The sequence below is a fragment of the Rhyacophila brunnea genome, unplaced genomic scaffold (assembly GCF_057557595.1).
Source record: "Rhyacophila brunnea isolate RB1 unplaced genomic scaffold, BYU_Rbru_1.0 scaffold_16, whole genome shotgun sequence".
Classification (NCBI taxonomy): domain Eukaryota; kingdom Metazoa; phylum Arthropoda; class Insecta; order Trichoptera; family Rhyacophilidae; genus Rhyacophila; species Rhyacophila brunnea.
Window position 1 is genome coordinate 24,589,744 of NW_028232816.1, and position 21,637 is coordinate 24,611,380.

At 33.5% G+C, this 21,637-nt stretch overlaps 1 protein-coding gene across 1 annotated transcript in view; it reads right to left on the reverse strand.

Moving 5' to 3' along the window:
- Nucleotides 1-399: 399 nt before the first annotated feature.
- Dscam4 (Down syndrome cell adhesion molecule 4) overlaps nt 400-21,637 on the reverse strand; it is a 304,268-nt gene continuing 283,030 nt past the window's right edge. Inside the window, 18 exon segments of the mRNA XM_085943975.1 lie at nt 400-580; nt 5,786-5,918; nt 6,807-7,031; nt 8,108-8,180; nt 10,225-10,394; nt 10,596-10,769; nt 11,446-11,592; nt 13,045-13,201; nt 13,974-14,110; nt 15,170-15,355; nt 15,599-15,789; nt 15,988-16,165; nt 16,392-16,406; nt 16,538-16,694; nt 17,379-17,518; nt 17,995-18,150; nt 20,005-20,151; nt 20,913-21,120. Of these exon segments, the coding sequence (XP_085800101.1) occupies nt 400-580; nt 5,786-5,918; nt 6,807-7,031; nt 8,108-8,180; nt 10,225-10,394; nt 10,596-10,769; nt 11,446-11,592; nt 13,045-13,201; nt 13,974-14,110; nt 15,170-15,355; nt 15,599-15,789; nt 15,988-16,165; nt 16,392-16,406; nt 16,538-16,694; nt 17,379-17,518; nt 17,995-18,150; nt 20,005-20,151; nt 20,913-21,120 (2,775 nt within the window).

Sequence of the window (21,637 nt, forward strand, 5' to 3'; positions counted from 1 at the left end):
ATTTCAAGTTTATGTCATGTATGTTTATTGAAAATATACAAACAAAATTTAAATGTCAGATCTTGAATGACATATTATTATGCAGTATGTATTCATAAATAACAATATCATAATATTATTTTTGCCAGTTTCAGTTGCCTATTTCAAAAATTCTTACTTCAAGTATCACTATTATTTTCGGTTACGAATCGCTTACCCGTCTCCAACAGGCAATCTTTGCCACTGCTGTACAGCAAGGCCGTATACCTAACAAAGTTATCATAATGCCGTGTAGCACAATGTCACAGTAATCATGATGACAGATAATTAATACAGTGGTGTCATAGCGTCAAATAAATATTAAATGTTACATGCTGCCGGAGGTTGTAACATGCCCTGAACGGTCTTCATAAATGACTTTCACACGTTTATTTGAAACGTTTCTCTCGAGACATTGTCCCGCTTTCCCTGGACAGCAGTCTGGCTGCCGGATCCCCGTTTCCGCCTCGGTTGGGCGACGCCGTTGTTCTCACACTCTGTATCGTCAGAGAACCTCGACGGGGGATGAATGTGCTCGTTGAACGAAGGGAAGTTTGATATACTGTAAGAAAATAAACGCATCATGATTAAAATTATAATTGAACGATTAATAGCCATTAAATATTAATAGGTCATATTTAGTTGCACTTTTATTTAGCTGAACTAACATCAAATTATTGTCTGTGCTTTAAAATGGAAGATTTGCACTTTCAAACAGTCCATTATGTCGAATTGGTGCAGCGCTGACACCTGAGGTTCTCATGTCGAATTAAAAACATAGATTTCATAATGTGGTTGTGGATGTGATTCCTGTGCCTGGGTGAAATATATCATTTTTCAATATTGGGTTTGGACCCGATGGGTTCAGAAAATCAGTAAGTGACGATGACGTCACCACGATTTTCAGTATTTTTTGATCCTCCTCCCTCCATGATCAAACTTCATTATAAAATCTTTTATCCCCCTATCTAAATCAAGTATTTTCAACTCCCCGCTTTATTTTTTAAAAAACAAATTCACTGAAAATAGTGATGAATTATGGAATATTTCATTCTTAAAAAAATGAGTTTATATTTTGTTGGATTTATGATGTCACATTTTTGACCACCCCATCCAAAATCATCACATACCTCTTCTCATAGGCTTGATGTCATATATGGCAGTGGCGAAGGATGGTATGCTGCAGAGATCTGACATAAACAGTGTAAACTTTGTCTGTCACATTTATTTGTTGTCATTGAACTAAGAATACAAATTGCGAATGGTTTTTAAAATTCGATTAAGCCCCTAAACCAAACTGTAATAGATCAAAAATATTCTTCTGTCTATATAATATCAAAATGATAGGTATAATATGATTTAATGGCATAATTTAAAATATTTTATAGATATAAGACTATTTTTTATCCATTATAGTTTGGTCTAGGCAGGGTTTAATTGAATTTTTAAAACAAACCAGTACCATCTGCACTTTGTATTCTTAGTTCGATGAAAACAAATAAGTATGACTGACAAAATTTAGTGTGCATTATTTTTGTCGGATCCGTAGCCTACCTCCATCCTTTGCCACTGATATATGGATGACCCTAAGTTTGTTAAAATACCTCCCCACACTGTTGACATCCATAATATTATGAAATGGAGTGAAAATTGTATGTAATAAATATTTCTTTTTTGTTCTATTTTATAAAAGTGGCTTTGTTGCCAGGTGAATAAATTCATATAAATTTGTATAAAAATGTAGAGATAAATAATGTCCTATTCCGATTCTTCCAATCAGGATAATAAATGGATGTATACCTTCAGGTGCTATCAAAGGGTACACGTTCTGGTCTATAACACCGTGTTGTGCACCTGGCAGGGTTGCAGAACTGTCTCTACTAAGGGCAAACAAACATTTGTTTTTTCCACAAATATAGATATGATTACATGACAATGGTTTTGCCTTCAAGTCCTGTCAGGTTGGCCTAATAGCATCTCACACTTGCTTATATTATGAATCGTTGGATACCGAACACATCCTCTGAGAGTGCTAGATCGTCATTGAGATGTTAAAACCACCGATGTGACTATTTCATCAAAATGGTCTTTATATTACACCGTATGGTTTAATAAAACTCTTAATGTTCTATATACCACCAATATGTACTAAAATATAATAATTATAAAAATCTTTGATATAAGTAACATCTCATTTTAATAAGACTGTAATACCTCCAATGTATGTGTCAATGCAACAGTCATCACATCGGAGCTATTCTAAACACTTAATGATGATGACTTACCACTATATGTCATTTAGATAAATTAATCAAGTTATTCAGAGACATTAAAAGGCCACCTATATAGGGATTTAAGTCGGTTAACTGTTGCATTTTTGTGTCTTTGTACAAGAGTTAACTATTCAGCTTTTCAGCGGCTTACAGCGAATGAAAAGATGTCGTCTCGTATAGTTCCTATATACGATAAGTCCTCTATGATTAAAAATTGAGATACTAATGACATTTTCATTCTACTGGCAGTTTTCTACGTTAATAAAATGTTGATCAATTCCTAACAGCCAAAGATTTATATGAAAAAAGAGTTTAAAAATCACGATGAATTCCTAACGGTGTTAATCCACAATGTGGTTTTTTCCAAATATCAATAAGTCTATGTCCTTGTAGATAGCCAACCTGCATTGAGTATTTGCAAAAATCAATGTGGCCGCTGTAGAAACAAGACCAATAAGTCACACCTACTGAGTTCTTAAATATGTTAAATTTTACAGTTAGTTTCAAATGCCAATAAGTCCATCAGTATTTTGTCAATTTCTCCTTTACTGCCACGGGTGATCCATTTATTGTGAGTATTTGTATAAAAATAACAAACACCATAAAATAAACTCAGTCATAGGTTTTCATAAGAAATGAACATAATATTCAGTTTGCCAATATTTAAGTGGACTTATTGTATATAGAAACTATATGACTCAGTGGTGAGGGGTGTAAGTAGACTGAAGATTCAACATAAATTATGCACACTAAACTTTGTCAGTCATACTTATTGGTTTCAATACAATTTGCAGATAGTGCTGGTTAGTTTTTAAAGTTCAATTAAACCCTGCCTAACCAAACCACAATAGTTTAGGTATGCTATGGGCAATCCAACAAATAGTGCACACTTTTTCAGTCATACTTATTTGTTTTCATTGAATTAAGAATACATTTAATAGATGATGTTGGTTAGTTTTTTAAAATATTCATTAAGTCATGCCTATATCAAGCCACAATTAATTAAAAATATTCTTCTATCTTTAATATTTAAATTTATGTATGGTTTACATAATGGTGTTTTAAATATTTTATAGATAAAAAAATATTTTTTGACTGTTATTTATTTACTATGGTTTGGATTAGGCAGGCTTTAATTGAATTTTAAAAATTAACATACACTAATCTGTATACTGTAGTCTTAGTTCAATGAAAACAAATACGTTTGACTGACAAAGTTTAGTGTGTACTATTTATGTTCGATCTTAAAAGCCTACTTTCACCCTTAGCCACTGATACGACTCATATATCAGAATAAATTCACGCACACTAGTGAAACCAACAAGAGGTTGGGAACTTATTTCTGGGAACGATATCTGATTGGCCAGATTGGCAGGTAGTAGAAGGAAAATCAAGTTATACTTTCACAGTGGAAAGTGTCCGTTTCAAAGTGCAAACCTTTATTAAAAAAAAAAGTCTTATGAAAAAGTGCAATTATATATTTCCCAATAATTAAGTGTGTGCTTATAAAAATGTAAGCTACTGACCTATTCATGCGGTAAATAGAATTGTCTCAGCTTCGTATTGTTTGAATATGTTGCTAAAGGTCTCAACCTGTAAATTTATTGTTTTTATTTTTTTTGTTGCAGTTTCATTTTGAAAATAGTCAATAATCAGTGGGTGTGAGAAATTTTGTGCAATATATCAATTATGTATATTAAAAATTTTCATTAAATTTAGAAATAGAAGAAAAATTACGTATATCATCAAATATCTGTTTTATGTAATTTACATTAACATATTTAAGGTCCAGTAGTGGTTTTCAAGCTCAATTTTTATTTTAGGAGTAATAAATTTAATGGAAAGATACATTTCGTGGGGTTACTGTCAAAAGTTGGAATCAATGCTTTTCGAAGTGTCAAAATCATGTTAATAGATATAGAGTACTTGCAATTTTAAAGTTTGACACATCCTCTAAAATCATGTTCTATAATTTTATTATATTGGATGACTTAGAATTGTTTTTCTTGCATAGGTATAATATTAAATTTATAATATAGACACCATTGTTAACTCTTAATACCTAAATTATCGACTTCAACTTTTGACGTTTATTCAATTGTTTTTGAATTTAAATATTATTCTTTTTTGTTATATCCATTATTTATTTCATTTTGACAACATTTTAAAAAGGTAATATCAGTTCTGCTTTGGCAAAGTATAATTTGTTATACATATTTGTTTACATTAAGCCAAACATGTTGAAGAAAGCCTTATTCTATAGAGATGAACCCTAAATGAATGAAAATGAAACAAAGAAAGGACTTCTGGTCTATGATTAAGTTAGCTTCAAGTTAATCTCGCAATTTTCAAGGCTTGTTTATAATATAAGAAAACATTTTGGTTGCTAAAGCTTCAATTACACTGAGCTTCTTTACGAGCTGTTTGTTGGCGAATTTATAATCTGCCTGTAAAGTCGCCCAGTGTAATCATCGAACATGTTAGCTTGTTCGATGATTACACTGGGCGACTTTACAGGCAGATTATAAATTCGCCAACAAACAGCTCGTAAAGAAGCTCAATGTAATTGACGCTTAAGACTTCCCTAGCAACCAGCAATAGGATTTTGCTTCAATGTTTTTGTACAGAAATAAAGAAAAGTTCTGTCTATGGTTCATTCAAAATCTTTGGATAGAACACTATTTGAAAAATGAAACAAAATTCATTTATATTTAAACCAAGCATTACTGATATTATGTAATATTTAACACTTAAAGCCCATTTATACAAAACAGTGAGAAAATAAAATGAAATAAGTTTTTATTTCCCTGTAGGCATTGCAAATTTGGACACAACAGGGGGTTTAATTTATTTCATCGCCATTTTCATACTTACCTGTTGGAAGATTAACGAAAGGTCAGTAGCAATCAAGATCTAATGTAAAAAAAAACAAGCTGCATGATTGGTGAGAATTCATTTTGCATAATATTTAATTTTATGTACACAGTAAAGTCGATAATAGTGATTTTGAATTTTCTTAACAAGAATATCGGAGAAGAAATATAAAAATATTTAAACAACCTACATAATGGATTACATATAATATGTAAGATTATGCTTTTATGATTTCTGCCAGTAAACTTCATATTAAATACAAAAAAATAAAACAGTTCATTATGTAATTTTGAGAGAGTTTTCATATTTGCAAAAAGTATTGTACAGACTGCACACATCTTTAAGAAACAACATTTTAAAAGAAAGGGATATTAGTACTGTTTAGGATGTTTATTGTATTTACATATTCAGGGCTGAAGGATTAAAACATTTAAAATGCAGATAACAATGATGTTATTCAACTTGTGAAAGGAGAGGAACTCTGAAAGATGAAGAATATATTGTATCGATTGCTACGGATCTTTCATCCATCCTTCCTTATCCGACACAGATGACATGAAAAGCCAATGACACATTCCAGGAGTGCAGGGTGATGGTTGGTAGTTGGCAGTTGATCCCACCTGAATGTAGTCTCGTCATTGTGGCTAGAGTATCCGGAGCTGGAGCGGACGTGCCGACGACCTTGGCCTGCTGCCGCCTTCCCCCTCCGTGATGGGAACCCTCTCCTACCCCCTCCGCCGCTGCTGGCGCCTCCTCCTCCTAAAGAAGTTTCTGAAGAGCTGCTCGACACGTCCACACCCCCTACAACTGGAAACAATATAAATTCTTCAAAAAATATCCAAATTATGATGAAAAAAGTTAATAATTGTGTCCTCTCATTGGTAAAAATATATTTCTGTGGTGTTCAGCTAAAACTGCTTAAGTTGATTTGAGGTTAGTTGATAATTAGTTTTAGATACCATTTGATAGCATTTTTTTCGATTTATGTAGGTATCTATGGTTAAAGAAGTAATGTCATTAGTAAATTTTAAGCTGTAAAAAATCAATTTAAAAAAATATGTTCTTTTCACAATTCTGATTTTGAAGTTTAAAAAAAAATTGACAACAGTAATTTAGTTTTAATCTTGTATGGTATGGCTTCCTGCGTTTGATGTCAGATTGTAGTAATCCCCTTATCCCAATGCTATATTGGTGACTTTTTTGAAGTGATGTTAGCACAATATTAACATTGGTTTGTTTATTAATCTCCCGGAAGCACATTGTCGCCGTTCGGACAAAAGCCACATGGTTTTGAAAAATCTGAAACTTTAAAAATGTTAAAGAAATCAATATTATGGTATGTTTGCTCTCGGATTGGTCATCTTCCCTAATTATCCAATTTAATGACCTTCGCTGAAGTATTAATTTTCTATACCATTTGTATATTTAACTTCTGACAAACTGCTAATTCTGCTGATAGTGACTTTTGCCAGAATGGAAACGAGATACTTATGTTTAAGTAGAGTTGTAGTGATATATATGTTTTTATGAAGAATGGTTGTTAGCTCGATTAACTCCTTGCTATTGATCTTCTAATATACATTGAAAAACAATAAGTTAGTTTTGTGAAATGCGGGATTTGAACCATCTTTTATAACTTACAGTGAGAAGAAGCAGAGACAGTATCCGCCTGCCTGTGTGCAGCGTGGCGTGCCCTAGCAACGGCGGCAGCGGGCCCCCTCTGGTATGCGCTGTCACCATTAGCGGAGGCGTCACTCCCTTCGGACATGTCGTCCCCCTCGTCTCGGGTGTCATACTCTGAAATGGGCAGGTGCAGAGTTAGAATCTTCTTCACCTCAGAGTCGGTGGAGCCAAGATTGTCGGACTCTGCAACAGAAAATGAGAAAACGTGTGGCTGCAAGCGCTGGCGGTACCTAAGCGCCCACCCCCTCCCCCCCCCCCAATGCGGCAGCGCTAGCGTCAACACATAAATGGAAAGCAAATAATAATGATGATAATGAATGAACTTATTCTTCATATATTATTATTGTCATATCCAAAAGAAATTACAACACATTTATTATTAATAGTAACCTACTGTTATTTTTTTAAATTATTATGTCATCTTTCCACCAATTTTAACAGTAAAGAAAATGAATAGTACCATACTGTCTCACTATAGCAATTGTACAATAATTAGTGTTGATCCAAATAACATAATAATTGTCATTTTTTCAAAGGTAAAAACTCAATAAGTCATATTGTGGACAAAACTGAGATCTTCACAATATCTTTATAAGTAGTAGGTAGAGTTGGGTTTCGAGAATTTCCCAACAGGAATTCTCGAAAAATTTTCGAGATTTTCCATCCCGAATCTCGAGAATTAAAATTTTTAACATTTCGATAAATCCCGGATCTCGAGAATCTTTTCTCGAGATTCGGGATTTCTTTATTATCAAATATCAATTGAAAAAACGATTTCCTATATGAAAAAAGTGGACAGAAACTCAAAACGTTCAAAAACTGATCGGGGCATTTAACACAATTAAGCCAACGTCGACTCAAAATAAGCGCAATTTTTGAAACATCAGGGAATTTCGTATCTTCGAATTATTGTATACGAACATATTTTATTTTTGGTTCAGATTATTACTTAAAATTCAACACTGTAATTCATTTGAAAATACTATAATTTATTAATAAAAAATAATTATTACTTATACTTACATAAATGATTCGATATAATATTATGTTTTATTCTAAAACCTATGTAGTATGTATGATGTTGAAAGAAATCATTAAAAAAGCATGATTGCAACAGTTAAAGCAGAATTGTCTTTCCTGTCGGTTTCCATTTTTAATTATGGCTCTTCTATTGCCAATTGCGAAGCATTTAATATTCTGGCTAGCAATATATATTTACCATACTATTTGTCTCTATGGTTGTTATTGATATTATTTACCTTGGCTCTCTGAATGTGGATCTCTCAACCGATTACCTTTTCTTCTAACTTTTGTATATTCTGGTTCTTTATTCTGTAATAAAAACAAAAAGGTAATTTATTATCATACATGGAAACTTGTCTCGACTGCAGCATGTCGAATTTGTTGTTGTGATTTGGTTTGTTATTCACAAATACATGCAAATTAATGTACTGCGGCACATAGCATCGGTGAGATATTTTTGGTGGAAAAAAATCTGCTTGTCACGAGTAATAAAAATATCACTCGACATGGGGGTGTAAGTAGAATAGCAAAATGTTCATCGCATGTGCAGAAACTTCAATTTCATTTGTTTCGGCTAGCTGCGTGTCGCCACTGTCACGACATGGTCTGAGAGTTGCAACATTATGCCCGGTTTTGATTTATGACCATATCCGAGCAGAAACGATTTTCTATACGCAACCTGGCTACCAGAAATAGAGACAGTGTTGCAATTTATCAGAAGAGCAATTTAAAAAAAAAACAACTTTGGTTATTTCGTCACATATTTTTCACTAGACCCATCCAAAATATAGTTGTAACTTCGTCACGAATTACCTCTTGCTGATTCACTTTTATGACACTAAAACAGACATTTTAAACAATCTAACCCCGTAAAAAAATATTTTCACTTAAAATCTTTAACTCTCTTTTGGCTTAGTAGACCTCAAATTAATATATAATATTGAATTTAATATAATATTATATATATATATATATATATATAATATAATAATATTATATATATAATATTATAATATAATGATGTTGTGAGTGTACATAGGATTTCTACTGAATTATTGATGTTAGTAATTTACAGCCAAATACAAAGATATCGATATTTAGTTTATTTAACTAATTGCCACATGCATAGTCATATTGAACTGCTTAAGTCGCCTAAGGAACACTTAACCTTACACCGCCAATTTCACGGAGTGGAAGTAAGAAAAACAAGTGAATAGTTAATTATTATTATTCTTTTTAGAATGTCTTACTTGTGGCTTACTTAACATTGACATCTCTGCATTTGGCCATTAGTTATTAATTTTTCTTTGGTATTTGGGTTGTTGCTTTAACTCATTTAACATTTTGGACTCGTTTCGAAAATCAAGTTAGGCTACACGGAATGTTGCTTAAGCCCATATTCCATTGGCAGATTGCGTCTGGCCCGATCGTCTGCCACGACTGTCAAACTCTAACCTCTATGGTTTTCAAGGATCGTGAGCGATCGGGACGAAAGTGGAAAATTTTCTATTATCCGTCGTGCGATCCATTCATTATCAAGCGAAGATTGGCGAAAGCGTACGAAAATAGTCGAATATGCGCCTGCTCGCGAGTCATGCAAACGGTCGTTCATTTCATTCTACTGGTCGATTTCAACTGAACAACTACAAGATGGCGAAAACTCAAAAAATATATATGGAGTATCACCGAGGACACAGTCCTCGTCGAATTAATACACGCCAAAGATATAGTGTGGAACGTAAAAAAACCCGCCATATTCAATGGCGATCACGCTGTTCTTCAGTTAGCCAACTTTTGCCCAGTGTTTTCGTTTACGGCGAGTCCTTACCGCCTGAGCCAGTTGAAATATACCTAGCCATACTCGCTACAATAAATTAGTCTTTGGATTATTCGATTTCGATATTCGAATTACTCAATTGGTTTGGAGATTCAAGCTCGCCCAGTTATTCATGATGTAAATTAACAATAAGTATACAAACTTTCTTTAAATGTCAAACGGCCGCGTAAATTTTAACAGATCTGATGCTCGCTAGGTTTGACAGCTGACAGCTCAGTTTTTTTGACGTAAAATTGCGCAGGAATGCGTTCAGTGTAGCCACCAATCTAAGAAATATCTAGTTTTCACTGAACCTATATTTTTAATAATAGCAACACTATTATTATTTTAAACCAATCAAATCAAGGACCAACGAGATTGAATCGTTGCGTGTAATTGCAAATAGCTGGCGACGACGGTCGGCGTCGATCGTTGGATCGGGTTGGGTCTGTGCTTCTGCCAATGTAATTAAGCCTTTAGAGTGATAAATGCGAGTCGATTTAAGTATTATCTCAATTGTACAAATCTTAGACTTACATGTCCCATTTTGAATTTGCCCCCTTGGTTAGGCTTGACATCGTGATAAACAAAGGATCCCCTCACAGAGTGGTACGGTCCGCTGTACACGTTTCCACTGTAACTACTCTCGCTGTACGCTGGTTTCGACAGCTGGAATGTTGCATATGGACAAATGTCTTCCATATAATCTGAAACAATTTAAAAATAAGATAGTATGAAAAATTCAGATGAGAATTGGCTGTATCAAAGTTGTTTTGGACTTATAATTACTTGTGACATATATGGCGATGATAGCTAGTTTTGACCATGTAATTAACCAAAGAATCTGTAGATAATTCTTTATCACGTTAAGACAAACAATATTATGTAATAAATAATTGGTTATATACCATTTCCATCTCCCTTGAAGTTCGGCGAGTCAGGAACTTGCGGAATTGGCTGCCGGCTTCTACCTCCGACTGCCAAATATTGCTGATCTCTGTTTTGTTTATTTTGCAGTTGAGCAATCGATGGTGAGTCACCTATGGGCGCCTGGGATCCACATGATCCTGGATTCATCTCTTCTAAAAGTAAACATTTAATAAAATTGACAGTCAGTTGACGGAGAACTAATCATGAATTAGCTAAGAAATTAGAAAGCCTCTAAGGGTAAAAACGCATTTTTTTTAAACCATGTCCGATCCTAAGAAGATCATAATTATGGACCTCCACAGATTTTTGTTTTTACGAGAAATGGATGTTAACCACTTGCTCAACTTATTACATAGGTTCATACTTCAACCCCAAACACACAGAAAAACAATTGACATGTATTTTCTAGACCCAGGATTCGAACCTAAGACCCATATATTATAAGCCGACGTGTTAGTCGCTCAGCCATCGTAACATCCATAGTCATACTTAAATAGCCTAAAATGACATTTAACCTTACGCTGAAAAACAAGTGATGTATTTGTAATAAGAATGTCTTATGAAGGCTAAGTTAATGGCGACATCTCTGCATTCTAGGTTTCTAAACTGGGAATATTTTTTGCACACATCTCAGGCCAGCTACATTCGCCACAGGCAGCCATGTATTTGTGGTTGCTTATTGTCTATGATACAAAAACCCATTGGAAACATGTCAGTCTTTGTAGAGTACAACTGATTTAAATAATTTTTACTAGTGTACCTAATATTATAATAATTTATTATGAGTAATTCAAAAATGGAACCTAGTTTTGCTTGGAATAAACTTACTATTTCGCTTTATTAGAAAGACCAATGCAACAAGTGCTGTCAACACGAGGAGTGAAAGTGTTACTGGAAGAACGACCCGGAGATTTGCATAAAATGGTTTATCACTCGAATGAGAAACGGGTGGTGATAGCTCTGGAAGTAGACTCACTGTAAAAAGGGAGATTCATATTAACATTTACACTATTTTAAAACTCTTTGCTATTTACATACTACTTCAGTTAAACAGGAAATGGCGACATTTGATGACGGACTCATGAGACACGTAATTGAAGACAATCTACAGAAAGGTAACCTTTGACTCAATTTTACTAGAGTAAATAATATGAATATATGACTAAAATAATTCCACAGGGGTTCGAGTATCCCTCGGAACCATATTTTTTTCAAGATCTATCCTTCTGAGGTGTTCTTGAATTCGTAGTCACAATATAGCTTGTCACTCCACGAACACAATTATTGTCGCTTTCTTCTTTGTTTGCCATAACATTTTATGAACGTAAAAATAGGATACTATATTATTTGAAAGCAACTATAGTACTTTATTATTTAACGATCCTCTCATCATGATGAGAGACAGGACATTAATTTTGGCAAGTGACATGCTATGAAAAATCGACTACAATACTTATGATTAATTTTGAATAAATTTGCCACATTGAAAACTGTGTGGAGGTCTTTTGTCTTATTTGTTAATTTCTTTTATTTTGTTAACTGTCAATTCATGGTTCTGTCAATTCTGCATTGTATTGTTGTTTTAATTTAATAAAACGCATTTTTTTTTGTAGTACTTATTCCACTTTTAATCAATAAATTAGGACCGGTTTCGTCCGCCTTAGAGGGACATTTAAATTAAAACAACAATCTTATTAAATTTGTTAGTTTATATTTGAACTTAAAAACTGTTTTTTTTTAATAGTTTTATATTTGTATGTGATTATTTAATTTTTAGTAAACTGCATAATATCACATTTTTCCACCAATAGATGTCTCTAGTACTTATTACACTCCTTCTATGATGTTTCATAGATGATTCATGAAATGTGAGACGTTATCCTCACAGTGGAACTGGCATTTACTGAATTAGATCAGATTAATTAAGTATCACGAATAAGTTGAAACAAAGAAAAGTAATTGACATAGTACAATGCTTAAGGCCATACTTCAGCTGAGGCACGGTCTAAAACGATCGTGACGCGCAGATTGTGCAAACGACTCGTGATGAACAAAACATAATTTGTCATAAAAATTCAACATGCGTCCATTATAGTTATATTTATTGTTATTTAAGTAATAATAATAATATATTCATTGACATGTTGTGTTTTTCGAGTAAATACGTAACATTTTTTAGCCATCTGTACACGATTTAAGAAATAATTCCTTTGACACCATCACAAAACAAATTGACGTGCTCACATGTCGACTATCGCTTTCCGACTGGCAACGCATGCAAAATTACATCCCACCTATTGCTGAAAATTATTTGCCGTTTCACTAAAGTATGCTCAGGAAGATTCAGGCACAAGAAATTAGGAAAAAAAATGATACATACTATATTTTGGCATGAAAACTTACAAAGGGAAAAAACGATTGATTTACCTCCCATTGCGCTGTGTGTCGTGAAGTTGTACAGAGCTACAGCGAATCCTGCATTGTTATGTGCTGTTATCTTCAAGTGGTATTGAGTGGCTGGACTTAATCCTGTTACACTGAATACTCTTTCTGTAGCCTGAACTGTGTTTGAAACCATACGCCACTGAAATAGAAAAAAGTATTCAACTCTATGGATAGATCCAAAGCTTTGGGCACCATTTTAGATGTTATTCATTTAAAAGAAAACATATAATTAGAATTAGATTAAAATAGCCTAAGAATTACTCCCAATTAGTAATACTAATATACTATAATATTATATCACGACTATAACTAGCACAAAGCTTTTTTTAATTAAATCATTTTTATTCAAGACACAGAATATGGATTTTTTTGTACTGAAAATACATCCTTAGGTAATTTTGAAAATACTTATCCTACTTCGACTTAGTGGGATTCAAACACACATCTTTTGCTTGCTGTAGTGTTCTTAAACCAATAAATTAGGCTACTAACATAGGTGTGTTTGGGATTAATTCATAATAACTATGCTGTCTGAGGTGTTTTAAATTTTGTCAAGAAATTTGTAATTTATAAATCAAGTTTGTGTTTCCAATGATTGTAGGTAGAATGTAGATTGTAGTCATTTCTTTGTAGAAATTGAAATAGCATAGTCAGTTGTTAAGAAGGATACTTGAGATATATATTAATTAGTTAACAGAACTCGCCCAGGATGCAAGACATGGTGTTTGTGTATGAATTTCACTCAGTCCAAGAGGATTTTCCTAAAAATTGGGGGTTTTTCAAACAAGGGGTTTTCGTCAATAACTGTAATTATTGACTTATGGATAGTTTTACTTTTGATTCCATAAAATTCAATTGTGTATGTTCAATTACACTGATCTAATATAGCATAAATGTGCATATCCTTGTACCTGAGAATGAGAATGTTCTCGGTATTCAATAACAAAGTAAAGAATACCGCAGCCTCCATCGCCCCAAGAGTCCAACCAAACTGTTACAACTGTTGCATTCACTGTTATCATTTGAGAGTGCTTCGGTTTTACTGGAACTGTAAGTTAATTCATATAATGTTATTTTACTGTCACAATATCATATATTTTGAATTGAAATAAAACATGTTTGATAGAAAGTTTGGGAATGGTCATTAATTGTTGTTTTACAGATTAGATATTGATATTTTTATGAATAAGGGTGTTAGTTGCTCCGACTCTCTTTGATTAACATCCAATTTTTTAATAATATATAATATGTCTATGATAATGTTCTGTATGTACACTGGTCCTGCCACAACATAGCACTTGTCGTAGTCGAGTAATAAAATGTCTGCTTCTGAAATTGGCGGTGCTTGTGTCCATAGCAGAGATTAAGAAAATGGTTATCAACCATTGCTCGTAAAAAATATTAAGAAACTTCTTCAGGAGTGGCCAAATTGCACATAAGATTTTATAGTCGATTAAAAAAGGGACATATTAACATCTATCTATAAAATTGGTGAATCTTAACTCTTATTCGTATCTTGATTTATTATTATTCTGGGAATCCCAATCCAGTAATTTCCCATGCCTTTGGACAAACGATTTAATTGTATGTATTTTAGATCCACTACTATCAGTGGTGTAGTGCATTTCAATATTTTGACAGAAAGCAACCAACAATCACAATAATTAAATGACTAATCGCTTCTCTCGTATTATTTTACACTTACAAAGTTTACTATGTATGAATATTATGTACGTTGTTAAATTCTTTCTCAATTTTTATTCCTTGTTAAAAATAACAACATATATTCGTGTGATTCAAAATTATTGTGTGTAACATATTGATGAGCAGTTTGGAGCAGTGCCAGATTGTGCTCCATCTTGGAAGTTCTGTGTCACCGACATGACATGTTCCGGTCCTACTACACCATTGGCTGCTATGTATGTGTGTATCTCCTGAACGGTTGTATTTTTGCAACTTATAGCATGCTTATTTTTATATAGTAAAGAATGGAAATTATTTGTCAATTTGAACACCTGCGAGGTTACTATATTTTCTACTCTACTGGAATATGTGTGTCATAAAATATATTAAATATAAGATAAGGAAGCACTCATATAATATTCACCTGTTCCTTTGGTGAAAGCATTGACAATATCGCAAGGCAGGCCAGTTCCTATGATATTGTAAGCGGTAATGTAAAGCTGGTATCGTGTGCCACACCAGAGTCCCGACAAAATATGAGAAGTGGTTCCAGCCTCTACCTGCAATTCTTCCCAATCTCCTTGTTCCCGTTTATAGTTTATCACATAACCTGGAATTCAAAAAGCATTTATTTTCCAATATTATTTAGATGAGCAATCACTGAAAATTGCAATCTTGCATGTAAGTGATCAATGGAAGACAGCATTAGCATCCCACCATTTTATTATTTATTTATAAACAATGCTTTCAATATTGGCAATGCGGAAAATAATTATTAATTCTTCTATAGTTTCCAATTTAACCATATTAAAAGTATTCTGGAATCACTGTCAAGTGCTATATTGATTTTTACCTAATATTGGACTCCCTCCATCTCCCTGATCGCTCCACTGAAGATGTATAGAATCGGCATGAGAGTCGACAACTGTTAAAGTGGGAGGCTGCGGAGGAACCTTCACTCGAACTCTGTACGTCACCTCGTCTCGGCCATGACTGTTCTCCACCGTGCAAGTATAGTTACCGGAGTCTGTATGTTGTGTTACACTAGAAATTCGACAAACGGTTAAAATTACTAATATTATGCAGGGCTTATCATAGACACCGTGCCAAAAATATATACAGGTCTGAAGAGAGATTTAAATATTATGCCACCACATGTCCAGTTTATCTATCTGACTTCTTACGATGTATAGACTATAATATATATACTATGTATCTATACATGTTTAGTTAAAAGAATACCTTATAATTAGTGTCCCATCTGCCGTAATATTCTTTCGTGAACTTGCTTCTAACGAGTTGCCTTGCTGCTTCCACACAGTGGAAGGCTGAGGTATGCCGACTTTATGGCAAGGTAATGATATGTTCTCTTTCCACGGAGTGATAATTTCTCGGTTAAACGACGTAATCCGAGCGGGGACTGAAATAGAAGGTTTAATATTATAGTTTATTTTATATTATTATAAGTGCAAAATGAAAAAAAGTTCATGAGTTTAAGCGCCAGCTAGACGCTCATGCTTTACGACAAGCTTACCTGCGCAAACCGGTTTGTATCGAGAAGCCCGTGTGTATGGATGGGAAAACTGAAGCTCGCGCAAACCGAAAACCGCTATAAAAGTCTATACCGCGCAGGCAAGTCGCTATACCACGCAGGTAAGTCGCTACCGTCTAGCCGGCGCATTATTGATAAATGTAAATAAATATTAGTTCCATCTTAAGTCAGTTACAAACATAACTATGTACATACATGAGAACGGTAATATGAATATATTGTAATGACAAATATTTGTACCTTTATCAGTTGGTAAAATGGTGACAACCCTAGTACTTTCTCCTTCACCCACTTTGGTGGATGCCGTCAACCAGAATTGATGAGTGGCGTCTTCCTGGAGCCTCACCGTCTCATGAGCCTCGGTGTTGGGTGAAAGAATTCGTTTATGAGTTCCTTCCTGTAATTTTTAGCGGGAGAAATAAAATATCGTGCATGAAAAACCAACATGGCAGGATGAATTGTTGTCACATTGTTATGAAAATCATAGTAATCAATATGATATACAATTATACATAACAATTTCAGTTCACAGAAATTTCACCATGCAACAATTTACGGCAGATAATAAATTTTAATTGCAAGACTTTTTACCATTCCTTTGTTTACTTTATGGTTGCTGCATTATCTACGGATTGGTTACAATATAAATACACTGATTAAACTGATTTAATTAACTGTATACTCAGATTATTCAAAATTCTGAAGAAGACACTCAACTCTGTATTATAAAATGTTATTTGTAGTTAATAAAAATGGTTCTTTGAAGAAGTCTGTGAATCTATCTGTACATGAAATTCACCGATTACAATATATACTTTCGAATTGACATTCCATTTTTATGAAGGATAGTTATCAACCATTCATTCTGACCTGTGGACATGGAATCAAATACAAAGTTGCAAATTACTTAAAATACATATAGGTTTGTGTCTTTGCTATTACACTAGATTATAGTGACATCTAGCATTGAAATAGTTAATTAGTATCAATATTGTATTAATTTTTTTACTTACTTACTATTCATAGCACTTTTGCAATTGCAGTAGTTATTTTCAATAAACAAAAAATATATCTCACAAACCTCTCTTCCGTCTTCGATGATACTCATATAGAAAGTATAGCCGACAAGAATTCCGTTAGAGTTTGATGGTGGCAGCCATGACACTAGAATCTTGTTCGTCGAGCTGACAACTGCTTTGATATCTGCAGGTGCTGAGGGTACTGTAAGATTAACAGAACAAAATCATTATAACTTAATCTTATAGTAATCCATATTTTACTTTTGACATCTTTGCTATTGCTAATAACTGCTTAATATTATACACAAGATTTAAAAATGTCACATTTCTGAAAGCCTAAGTCACAACATTATAAAAAGAAAAAATTTTGGACCGAGTAGAATTTGTTGACTCTTCTTTTTTCTTTCGGCCATGTCCGATCCTAATAGGATCATATGGGCCTCCACATAGTAGAGGTTTGTATTAACAGATTTTGTTTTTTACGAGAAATGGATGTCAGCCACTTGCTCAACCTATTAGGTCCATACCCTGACACACAAATTGAAAAACAATATGTGTACTTGCCAGCCCCAGGATTCGAACCTGGGACCCACGGCGTTATAGTCCAACGCTTAAGCCGCGTGGCCACCATGGGTGGTGTGGTCTCTTAGAGAAGTAATATTCTATGTAAGTATTTACCATCTTCTTCAGTGTGACAGAATACTGGATGACTCTTAGCTCCGTCTCCAGCTCCAGTGAATCCCGCGATGCTGATGGAATAGTTGGTGTAACGGTTCAGACCAGACAAGGTTGTTCGAAGCTGAGATGTCTGTTTTGTTACCTGTTCTTCTTTGTCTGAAAGATAATAGATACATCATTATTACATTATGGTGAAGACTGCCTGTTGGAGAAAAGTAAACGATTCGTTACCAAAAATATTAATACCATATTTGGACAGTAAAGGGTACTGTTCGGTTATCAGGAATACAGCGGAAAACACATTTTGAAAATACCCGATATACTGCATTATTTGTTAGTTTGGGTTAGTTTAGGTTAGGTTAGTTTGGGTTAGGTTAGGTTAAGTTAGGTTTGGTTAGGTTAACCTAACAAATAATCCAGTTATCGGCTATTTTCAAAATGTGTTTTCCGCTGTATTCCTGATAACCGAACAGTACCCAGTAAAGTTATAGATAGTTTAAGAAATGAAAGTAATAATGTAAAAAATATATTATGATGATTATAAAAAATATGTAGTAAGGCGGCAAAACACGATATGCCCGTTTTACTAAAATGTTTATTGGAGCAATTTTAAACTTCGATATTTCTTAAGACATTTAAACAATGGACATATCACATATTGACACAGCTTATTTCTCCCAACCTGTAAGACATAAACATATTTTGATATCTTGTAGACATAACTCAATTTGTCAAAAAAAAAAAAAAAACATATCATTTTTTGCCATCTTACTACAGAAATATACTGATGAATACTCAGTAGTCGGCAACCTGGGGCTCACAGGCACATAAGTGACCGCAAAGCATATTATTTTTTAGGGTGCTCACCACTAATGTTGAAATATATTTATTCATAGCCTGGCTTTGTAATATTTAGGACCTGCATGATGTCTATTAAAATTAAACAAACACCACAGTATTGTGACTAACCTTCAGTGAACAGTTATACATATTATGTAGATCAGGATGGTAAAGATGGTTTTCTCTTTCTCGATTGTCAAGATTTAGTACTTTTTGTTATAAGCAAGCCATTCAAAGTGCCCAACATAGTAAGAAGATTACCGATTACTGATTGATGATCGATTTCTTCGAGAGAACTTATCACAAAACATTTCAATGATAAAAATAATTACAAGATAAAAAGAACTTTTTATATACAAAGTTTTTAAATTTTCTGTTGAACCATATAAACTTGACTTGACTAGCTTAAACGATCAAAAAAATTTGTACTTGACATGTCATATTGGTTTCCATAGTAACGCACATATGTATTAATAATTTAGTTGCTAGACCCCAGACCCCCCCATCAACCAATAATGGTGTCGAAATAACTTTTCATACAAAACAGAATTATCTGAAAATGGATTCAATTCTACTTAAAGATGGCTAAAAGTATTAAAATAATGCATTGGCATCGTATTCTGATATATTCTAAGAGTTTCAAATGTCTAGTTAGTCGGGAAGTTAGTTAAACATCGATTGCAAGATTTGTACCGGACAAAGAACCACCGGACAAATATGAATACAAGCTAAACCAAAAACCATTCAACAATTATTGCTGATTTTAAAACAGTTATATTATTAAATTTGTAAGTTAATCTTTGAATTAAAAGAATATTTATTATTTTATTCATATTATTTAAAAAAACACCCAAATGAAAAATTTCAGTAAATTGTGTTTAATTAGATGTTTCGTAATTCCATCACTAGATGTCATTGTCTTCATGGCATAAGGTACATTCTACATTGTTATTTAATTATCTTGAAACTAATATTTTTGATTTGTCTCACTGTTGCTCTTAGATAGTGATATTAATATCAGAGAAGTTTTATGTACCTATTTATTAAGAACAAATATAGGATTGAGATTTGGGGCCCATTGTCCAGTTAAGCCCAACTTTTTGTAGCTGTCTCTTGATGAGGTAGCCATGTTGCTGGCTTAGTATTGATATAATAAAGGTGTTGACTTACCATACCATTCCTGGATTGGCGTGTATAGTACTTTGTATCCCTGTATGACGCCATTTCTTCCAGAGAGAGGAGGGGCTTCCCAGGATACATGAACACTCTGTGAGTTAACAACGGAGCAATGGACGTTGTCAGGTGGAAGGCTTGGTACTGTAAACAAAATGATACGAGTAACAGGTAATAATGATACAGTTCATAAAGACAAGATGTGTTTTAGATATCTCAGGACAATATAAGCATTGCCTGTATTTTAGATCAGTACTTCTTAAACCTTTTTATAGTAGGTACGGCATCCTAAATAAAAAACTAAATCAAGGCATCAATTATTATTATTATTAATTGTGACTGTATTTTTTTCAAAAAAATAACAGAACAGATACTTCAAATATAAAGAATTTGTAGTCTAGATAAGATAAGAATTTTGAAGACAGTTCAATTTTCAAATAGGACGATTGTACGTGTTGTTGTATTGGTAACAAGTTCATTATTTTTATTCTATTGGTAGTCCTGTATACAAAATGGCGGCTCTCGATCTAGATTAAAGTCTGTTGCTTTGTCGACATAGCTTACCTTCGCATTTATCAGTGTTTTATGTAATAATTCATCTTAAAAATAATGGTCAATATCAACCTTTGGTTACCAACATAAAATTCACGAGATGCTTCCTTCCACAAGTACCTATAAACTATAAATATATATTCAAATGTCTGCTTTGATTATACCGATAAATAAGATACATGATGTATTAAATTTAGTTTTTTAGAATTTAGGGCCGGTATTTTAAAACGTTGGAATGATCATAGATGCAAAAAAACACTGTCACAAGTGTTACTTTTGTATATTATTAAGTCTGTATTAAAAAAAAATGAATAAAGAAAAAGTGATGTTAAGTACATATTTATAGTGTTTACCATCTTCCATGGTGATGGCTGTGACGGGATGCGAGGCTGGTCCAGGTCCTCTGGTGTTGTAAGCTTGGACGATGATGGAGTAGGTGCTGAACCTCTCAAGACCGACCAGGATGGTCTCGCCTCCTCCGTGTGGTCCCATCTCTACCGTTTTGAAGTTGTATGACTGCTGCGGGCTCACTGATACAGTGTTTGTGAAATTAGATTCCACCTGAAAGAGGAAAAGCATAAAATTATTACAAAATAATGTTTTCAATTAGGCAGAAGCTACTTTTATACGTTTTATTGATCATACGATCCATTTGGAATTATAATTTGTAGGGTTACATTGATAATGAGTCCATATCCAGAACCATGATGTAAAATAGTCATTAGCTTTTATGCGAATCCATCATACAGTTTCATAATGTCATATTATTATGCAAGTTTTCATGTTTCGTGACTTAATGACATGATTATTTCTTCGAGAATATTGACAGGTGATGAATGATGAGTATTAAAAAAATGACTCAGTTTTTAAAATGCAATAATTGTGCAATACGTCCATGTTTCCAACTGACTCAAATACCTTATGACAAGGGATCCCGAGCTATTTTCGATACCTATGAATCCCGGGATTGATAAACATAATCCCGAAGCTTTCGGGATTGATTTTTTTATCAATTTTTATGGAAAATAAAATAAAAACCAAAATATAACAGAAAAAATACTTTTGTATTACATTAGAA